General features: G+C 43.9%; 1 protein-coding gene across 1 annotated transcript in view; it reads right to left on the bottom strand.

Moving 5' to 3' along the window:
- Nucleotides 1–1,525, bottom strand: part of LOC143294159 (uncharacterized) — a 5,044-nt gene extending 3,519 nt beyond the window's left edge. Inside the window, exon 1 of the mRNA XM_076605591.1 lies at nucleotides 1,407–1,525. Coding sequence (XP_076461706.1) covers nucleotides 1,407–1,422 — 16 coding nt within the window. The 5' untranslated portion in view covers nucleotides 1,423–1,525. The remainder of the gene's footprint in view (nucleotides 1–1,406) is intronic.
- Nucleotides 1,526–9,268: the final 7,743 nt, after the last annotated feature.

The raw sequence follows: 9,268 nt of genomic DNA, 5'->3' as shown, positions 1-9,268 counted from the left end.
TGTGAGAGAGGCATATGTTTCATTGAGGGTAGAACGGATAAGCTGGAAGCTTCTTTTTAGCCACCATCATGCCAGGACACACGGACACACACACACACACACACACAATGTGAGAAATGGAATAAGTATGAATAATAAATGACATAAAACAAATCAAATAGATAATGATAATACGACAGAGAAAGAGAGAGAGAGAGAGAGAGAGAGAAAGGAGAGACAGGGAGAAGACAATATCAATAACAGTGCCACCAGGTAGCTAGCAAATCGTGACTTTCTAAAACGCTAAAATAAAAAGAAGAAAACAACAGAATGTAAAAAAAAAAAAAAAAAAAAAAAAAAAAAAGAGAGAGAGAGAGAGGAGTGCTCTCAAGACACACACACACACACGCACACACACACACACACACACACACACACACACACACACACACACATACACACACTTAAGCAAAAGCATCAATAAAAGAAAAATAAACCATCGAAAAGTGAATAAACAAACAAGAAATCGAACAAATACGACCACTAACAATAACAAAACTGCAGCAAAAGAGAGAGAGAGAGAGAGAGAGAGAGAGAGAGAGAGAGAGAGAGAGAGAGAGAGAGAGAGAGAGAGAGAGAGAGAGAGAGAGAGAGAGTTTATACGAAGATAACGTGAATGTATCAAACTTTTAATAGAAATATAATGCAGTTGAAACTAGACTGACATCAGGGGAATATGATTATTCTCAAATGTGTTCATGAGAACTGCGAACAAATCTAATAACACAGAAATACATACCAGGCACAAATGTAAACAATAGACTTATCAACTCTTTTATGTGTTTCACCTTAAGGGAGACAATCATACGGTGAAAAATACAAACAACTAAACGAGAATGAAATAAAAGACAGTAAGAGTGAAGTGAAATATATAAAAAAAAAGGAGAAGAGTTAAGAATATAAGGAACACAACAGTAAGAAGAAGAAAAAGAAAGAAAGAAAGAAAGAAAAAAAAGAAAAAGAAAGAAAAGAAAGAAAGAAAGAAGAAGGCAATGACAATGATGATGTAGGCTAAACCTCACAAAATGGCGGAGAGTTATTTGGTATCTTTCACATATGATGAATGATAAAAGAAAAGTATAACCAGAGTAACAACTGATAATCATCAATGACACCACCATCACCATCATTATTATCATCATTAAACGCTATCGCATTGATGAGGGGGGGGAAAAAACTCATAAACGAACATACATTTTATCTTGCATTTCACACTTCAAACAATCAATTCATTGAAAACATATAAGTGTATGCTAAGACGACAGACAGAGAGAGGGAGAGACAGAGACAGAGACAGAGACACAGAGAGACACAGAGAGACAGAGACAGCCGGAGATAGAGATAGAGAGACACAAAGACAGACTCACTCAGCCAGGCAAACATGATTGTAGCTCCTGGTATCAACAAAGTGTTAGACTGACTTTATATATTATAAAAATCACACTGATCAGAGCAGACTCAACAACTGGCTCTTCCTCTCTCTCTCTCACTCTCTGGACATCCAGACAAGAAGCAAAGTAATGCACTGACCAACTCTCGGGTTCGTCGGCTTTATATACATTCGTGGCCAATATCGCTGAGGAATTTCCCTTATTTTAAGATTCCAACCACTCTGAACCAACCATCTTTTCCCAAACTAACACACACACACCCCCACCCCCTCCCTCCTCCCAATCACGTGCGTGTGGCTATGATGTGTACACATGAACACACCCACAGCATCACCATATACCTCTACCAACTCGCCGAGCAGCGTTACATGGAACGGGAATTTTGCGATTTCTCTTAAAATGGTTGCAGGCTCGAGCACATGTCTGTAGCGCTATTTTTGGAACAGGGACTTTCCGGCCCGGTCACTGGCAGTGCAAAAGTCGCACAGCTTGGCGTGTGTGTGTGTGTGTGTGTGTGTGTGTGTGTGTGCGTGTGTGTGTGTGTGTGTGCGTGCGTGTGTGTGTGTGTGTGTGTGTGTGTGAGAGAGAGAGAGAGAGAGAGAATGAGAGAGAGAGATTGGGTCCACGAACGCGCATTGGGTCGGTGAGTGATCCCAAACTGGCCATACTGGTTTTGAGTTCCCATTGTTGCAGTTAAGAACAACCAGAAGCGCTGCACTTCGGGTTCCCATAAACCGTCATCAATACAGAAAAAAAGAAGAAGAAGTAAAGAATATGTGACAGAGAACTGATTGATTCACTTACACGTGCACACAGAGTATTGGACGGGGTACGCACGCACCACGTGTACACACACACACACACAGACACACAGACACACACACAGACACACACACACACACACATCAAATATACAGACACACACAGAGATACAAATATAGACAGACATATAGACACACACACACACACACACACACACACACACACACACACACACCATTAATTCATCTCACACACTTCTTATTCTCTGTCTCTGTCTGTCTGTCTGTCTGTCTCTCTCTCTCTCTCTCTCGCTTGTTTCTACACATTACATCCACGTAACTGAAATGCGTGATGTTATTCTTTATATGCCCACGAATCTGCGCATAGATCACTTGTGCTGCTGCTATGGCATTGTATTGTATTGCATTGTATTGTATTGTATTGTATTGAATTGTATTGATTGTATTGCAATGTATTGTATTGTATTGCGTTGCGGCTGTGTTGTATCGTGACGACTATAAACACCAACATCATTCGTAGGCCGGACTTCGGTATTGTACTTTATTAGATTGTTCTCTTTCAGATTGTATTGAGTAGCGTTGCGTTGTGGTGTGTCGTACAAAGTGTGACGGATATAAACTCTAAAATCATTCGTAAGACTGGGGTATTGTACTTTGAAGTAAACTGTTCTGTTTCAGATGGTGTTGCGTTGCGTTGTCGTGCTGGGTTACCCTTGCATTGTATTGAGCTATGTAGTTATACTGCAGCCTCTTTTTGCCTCCAGAAATTACGGAACACGTGTTACCCGTTTCAAATGTTAACATTTTTTGGAAAAAAAAGTTATATATTTCAAACTGTTCTTTATTAAAGTTAGCTAGTTATGTGTTAAATAGTCCAGTTGGTTGTTTATTGTAGGTCTCCACATGAACCTCTTTCCAAATAATAATCTACAGAAGTAGTGCATACAATATTTGATTATTGATCTTTTTCTTTTGTCCTAATCCCGCTTCCCCCGTCCCGCCTCTCACACACACCCTTCCAGTATTATGGGTTTTTTTTTTCTTTCTCCAATCACTGACACTCACCCTGTCCATTTTAGATTGTGTACTTTATCTTTTCCACATTCTGTTCTCTCTCTCTCTCTCTCTCTCTCTCTCTCTCTCTCTCTTCCTTTCTTAGTCCCCTCCCCCTCCCCCCCCCCTCCCCTCCAACCTCAACCGCCCCCATTTTCATTCGAATATACAGAAATTTCGACTTCTAATTAATAATAACAATCATCATTATGATAGAAATGGTAATAATCAAATAATAATAATATAATAATAATTTCATTTATTTTCAGTCTAATATCATCATCTTAGGTGAACAGACTATAAAATAAATAAACGAACGAGGCAGCAAACTGGTTGTAGTGCACTGTGTGTATCATTGTACTGCTGTACCAGATTGTATGGCATTGTATTGCATTCTCTATCTATCTGTCTGTCTGTCTGTCACTTTGCCTACTTGCCTGTCTGCTTGTTTGTTTGTTTGCTTGTTTCAGTGCAGCTTGTCCGTCTATGCGTATTACACCAAAATGATAATTTTTCATTACAATAATAAACAAAAAGGTAAATGTAACCAAGTGAATTTATCAATTCTGTTTGCGAAAAACGTGTGTGTGTGTGTGTGTGTGTGTGTGTGTGTGTGTGTGTGTGTGTGTGTGTGTGTGTGTGTGTGTGTGTGTGTGTGTGTGTGAGTGCATGCGTGCGTGCTTGCGTGCGTGCGTGTCTGTGTGTTGTTGTTGTGTGTGTCAGTTTACGAACGTGCGTGCGCATGTGTTTGGGGTGTGTGGGTGTTTTAACTGGGACTTTCTGAAGGATGGTCACAGTTCTGCGGACATCTTTTGAACTTTTTTTTTTTTTTGGTCGGAATTTTTTTGGGGGGTTTGTTGTTCTGGTTAGTTCCTGAAAAAAGTATTTTAAAAAAGCTGCCCGGCTGGAAATACGCACAAAAAAACATCCTTCTCACTATCCGCCATCCCTTTTTTCTGTCTGTCTGTCTGTCTGTCTGTCTGTCTATCCATATCTGTATCAATAATGTCTGTGTTTGTTTGTATGTGCTTGTGTATGCTTGTGTGTGCTTTCTTGCGTGGTGGCGATATGCGTACGAGTGTGTGAGGGAGTGCGTGCGTGCGGACGCACATCCGCTTCGATTGTGTGTGTGTGTGTGTGTGTGTGTGTGTGTGTGTGTGTGTGTGTGTGTGTGTGTGTGTGTGTGTGTGTGTCTGTGTGTGTGTCTGTACGTAAGTGACCTCACGCCTCACAAGGTTAAGACCCTTGGAACCCCAACGGTTATCTGGAGCAGTAGGGGTAGCGATAAAGATGATCACGACCACACGTTGACAAGTTGTATGACAGTCATAGTGTCATTCCCTCCCTGTCCCCATCCCGCCCCCCTCCATATCTCACCTGCCTGACAAGGCGATTTCGGGAGACGTGTATCTCTTCTGTCACAAGTGGGTGGGTGGGCTGGTAATGGGGGGTGGGGGGGGGGGGGGTTGTACAAACGTCACAGAGACACAAAGCGGGCAACAGACCGTGCGGGCGGCTGCCTTGACTGAAATTTCCGGAGTTCTGCTCGGTGAACCAGTCACACACACACACACACACACACACACACACACACATGCGGCCTTTCGCATGTGTAAGAGCAGAGAGCAGAGGGGACGACTAAGCTGGGTCATGACAGTGTGCGCGCGACTCAGTTTGCTCACTTATCCCTCACCTTCTCCCCTCCCCACCCCCCGGCCCCCCGGCCCCCTTCTGAGGGTACGTGTACACGCCGTCACCTAGAGACCCTACAGCCCCCTGTCCTGTGCCTTTGCCTCTGTCTGGCTCCATCCATTAGGTCTCTGGCTCCAGGGAAGGCCCATCTTCTTGGTGCCTGCTTCTAGGTAAGGCCCATCTTCTTGGTGTCTGCTTCCAGGTAAGGCCCATCTTCTTGGTGTCTGCTTCCAGGTAAGGCCCATCTTCTTGGTGTCTGCTTCCAGGTAAGGCCCATCTTCTTGGTGCCTGCTTCCAGGTAAGGCCCATCTTCTTGGTGCCTGCTTCCAGGTAAGGCCCATCTTCTTGGTGCCTGCTTCTAGGTAAGGCCCGTCTTCTTGGTGTCTGCTTCCAGGGAAGGCCCATCTTCTTGGTGTCTGCTTCCAGGTAAAGCCCATCTTCTTGGTGTCTGCTTCCAGGTAAGGCCCATCTTCTTGGTGTCTGCTTCCAGGTAAAGCCTATCTTCTTGGTGTCTGCTTCCAGGTAAAGGCCATCTTCTTGGTGCCTGCTTCCAGGTAAAGCCCATCATCTTGGTGCCTGGTTCCAGGTAAGGCCATCTTCTTGGTGCCTGCTTCCAGGTAAGGCCCATCTTCTTGGTGTCTGCTTCAAGGTAAGGCCCATCTTGTTGGTGCCTGATTCCAGGTAAGGCCCGTCTTCTTGGTGTCTGGTTCCAGGTAAAGCCCATCATCTTGGTGCCTGGTTCCAGGTAAGGCCTATCTTCTTGGTGTCTGCTTCCAGGTAAAGCCCATCTTCTTGGTGTCTGCTTCCAGGTAAGGCCCATCTTCTTGGTGTCTGCTTCCAGGTAAGGCCCATCTTCTTGGTGTCTGCTTCCAGGTAAAGCCCATCTTCTTGGTGTCTGCTTCCAGGTAAGGCCCATCTTCGTGGTGTCTGCTTCCAGGAAAGGCCCATCTTCTTGGTGCCTGGTTCCAGGTAAGGCCCATCTTCTTGGTGCCTGCTTCCAGTTAAGGCCCATCTTATTGGTGTCTGCTTCCAGGTAAGGCCCATCTTCTTGGTGCCTGATTCCAGGTAAAGCCCATCTTCTTGGTGTCTGCTTCCAGGTAAGGCCCATCTTCTTGGTGTCTGCTTCCAGGTAAGGCCCATCTTCTTGGTGTCTGCTTCAAGGTAAGGCCCATCTTCTTGGTGTCTGCTTCCAGGTAAAGCCCATCTTCTTGGTGTCTGCTTCCAGGGAAGGCCCATCTTCTTGGTGCCTGGTTCCAGGTAAAGCCCATCTTCTTGGTGTCTGCTTCCAGGGAAGGCCCATCTTCTTGGTGTCTGCTTCCAGGGAAGGCCCATCTTCTTGGTGCCTGCTTCTAGGTAAGGCCCGTCTTCTTGGTGTCTGGTTCCAGGTAAAGCCCATCATCTTGGTGCCTTGTTCCAGGTAAGGCCTATCTTCTTGGTGTCTGCTTCCAGGTAAAGCCCATCTTCTTGGTGTCTGGTTTCAGGTAAGGCCCATCTTCGTGGTGCCTGGTTCCAGGTAAGGCCTATCTTCTTGGTGTCTGGTTTCAGGTAAAGCCCATCTTCTTGGTGTCTGGTTTCAGGTAAGGCCCATCTTCTTGGTGTCTGGTTCCAGGTAAGGCCCATCTTCTTGGTGTCTGCTTCCAGGTAAGGCCCATCTTCTTGGTGCCTGGTTCCAGGTAAAGCCCATCTTCTTGGTGTCTGCTTGCAGGTAAAGCCCATCTTCTTGGTGCCTGGTTCCAGGTAAGGCCTACCTTCTTGGTGTCTGGTTCAAAGTAAGGCCTGTCTTCTTGGTGCCTGGTTCCAGGTGAGGCCTATCTTCTTGGTGTCTGGTTCCAGGTGAGGCCTATCTTCTTGGTGTCTGGTTCCAGGTGAGGCCTATCTTCTTGGTGCCTGGTTCCAGGTAAGGCCTATCTTTTTGGTGCCTGGTTCCAGGTAAGGCCTATCTTTTTGTTGTCTGGTTCTAGGTAAGGCCCATCTTCTTGGTGTCTGCTTCCAGGTAAAGCCCATCTTCTTGGTGTCTGCTTCCAGGTAAGGCCTATCCTCTTGGTGCCTGGTTCCAGGTAAAGCCCATCTTCTTGGTGTCTGCTTCCAGGTAAAGCCTATCTTCTTGGTGCCTGGTTCCAGGTAAAGCCCATCTTCTTGGTGCCTGGCTCCAGGTAAGGCCATTCGTCATGGGATGCGGGCAGTGAGCGAGGTGAACGGAATAATCCTGTGATTTCAGAATGTGTTATCTCCCCTACCCAACCCCCCTTCACACCAATTCACCTTTCATCTATCAAGGAATTGTATTGTGCTGTGTAGTATCGTATCGTATCGTATCGTGTCGTATCGTATCGTATCGTATCGTATCGTATCGTATCGTTAGTCTGCTCATTCTTTTGAACGTTTTGTCGACATTTAAAATAGCAAGGGTGCCTGAGGGTAAATGCGAACGGGCTAGTGTAATTGCGAACGATGGCTTTGGATACATGTAGACAATTAAAACAGAAGCAGGTCTTTAACTCATCAGACATACCATATTATTGGAACATCCCACTAGACTGTTGTATTGTTGGTTTTGATCACAAATGCACACAAACCACACAAACGGACGTTCAAACACACACACACACCCCACATCGCACACAAACACACTCTTTTGAGAGTGCTCAGTACCTGTACAGCATCGTTCGCAAATAGACTCACGTCAAAATATCCTATGGTCTAATTGCAAACGACAATATTTTGCAGATTCCTGTTAAAACTGACGTTCTGATCTGTCACCAATATGCTTTCTTAAATTCTCCCAGCACTGGTAATGCACATTCAACATATCCGATCAAATAAAACTATCTTAAACTGTGTCAAAGTTCAAGTCCTACAACTTGCTTCCCTTAATTTTAGGATTTTGAGAGTACGTTTGTAATCTTGGTCGGTAGTGGTGCGCGAAGAGAAGAAATAGCGCGGAAACAGCCAGAAATAGCTGATGTTTGACTGGTTTTTGGAAATGGATATTCAATAAGGTATTAGAAAAAGGTCAAAGCAGACGTCAGATTGTAAAATGCAACCGTTAAGAACGCTTCGAAGTGGGGCGTTATGCGAATCGTTCGCAATCACGCGCTGTTCGCAGTTACCCATACCTATCCTAATTATCAGACCAGCACAGGACAAAAAACCTGGTAAAGAGGAAAAAAAGCACTGTATACGCATCTAATTGTGTGTGAGTGAGTGAGTGAGTGTGTGTGTGTGTGTGTGTGTGTGTGTGTGTGTGTGTGTGTGTGTGTGTGTGTGTGTGTGTGCGTCTGTGTGTGAGTTAATAAACAACAACAGCAATATAGCATCCGTGTAACGGCGAAAAACTAACAACTATGACAGTGAACAAACTGGACAATGTAACAAAGATTGAAACAAAATTGTGTATAAGTATTATCAGCAACGGAGTGCTGAAAACTGTCAACACAGAAGACGAATTGACGTCAGGGATGTGGGACTAACACATGGCATGTCAACAGGCCTATGTGATCGACTGTTGTGTGAGCACCACATATGCAAGAAACATTACCGACTTATTTGGTCAGTCTTGTAAAAAAAAAAAATCATATTCCATCTGCAGATCAAAGAAATGATTTGCCGTCTATGGAAATAGGGGTATTATTTCGGCAATGATTTCCACTGAAAACGAACATTTTCTTTTTTTCTGTATGTAACTCAGAAAGATATCAGTCTTCTCTTTTTTCTTTTCTCCAAGCTGAAATTTTGATCATTGAACTTTTTTATTTTTTTTATACAATGGTGTAGCATTCATGTAGTGAAAGCGAAATATTTAAATCCAACACCTTCATGGAACCTTTAGCTACATTTTTAGTTGAAATGTCCACCTTTTCATAACACTTAGAAGGAATCCAGCAAAAGGTCATATGTGAGCCTCTGAGAGTTCGTGCATTTAATGGCCGGTTTCATATAACGAATGAATGAATGAATCTTTATTTTCCAACAGTGGATATATTACCATACTGGCCGACTGACACATCCGCCGTTGTTTCGAGTTCAGATCTGACTGTTTCTTTTAAAGAATCTAATAACGCAAAGAAATGATTTAGAATCAACACATAAAAGGATCTGAAAGATAGTGTTCGGACAGGAGATAATAAAGTTTCACGCCATAAGAATAGCTGGAATTTCATCTGTGAAGAAAGATTTATTATAGATGAATCTTGAAACTTAAGGTGTGGAATAACGAAAGCTGCACCAGCTCTGTGATTGACAAACGAGTCGTTTGTAAATATTTTCATATAATCAGAGTATTTGTCCTGAAAATGAATCTGTGCATGTGAC

This window comes from Babylonia areolata, chromosome 19, assembly GCF_041734735.1.
Source record: "Babylonia areolata isolate BAREFJ2019XMU chromosome 19, ASM4173473v1, whole genome shotgun sequence".
In the NCBI taxonomy this organism is placed as follows: Eukaryota; Metazoa; Mollusca; class Gastropoda; order Neogastropoda; family Buccinidae; genus Babylonia; species Babylonia areolata.
This window is presented reverse-complemented; position numbering and strand designations above follow the sequence as displayed.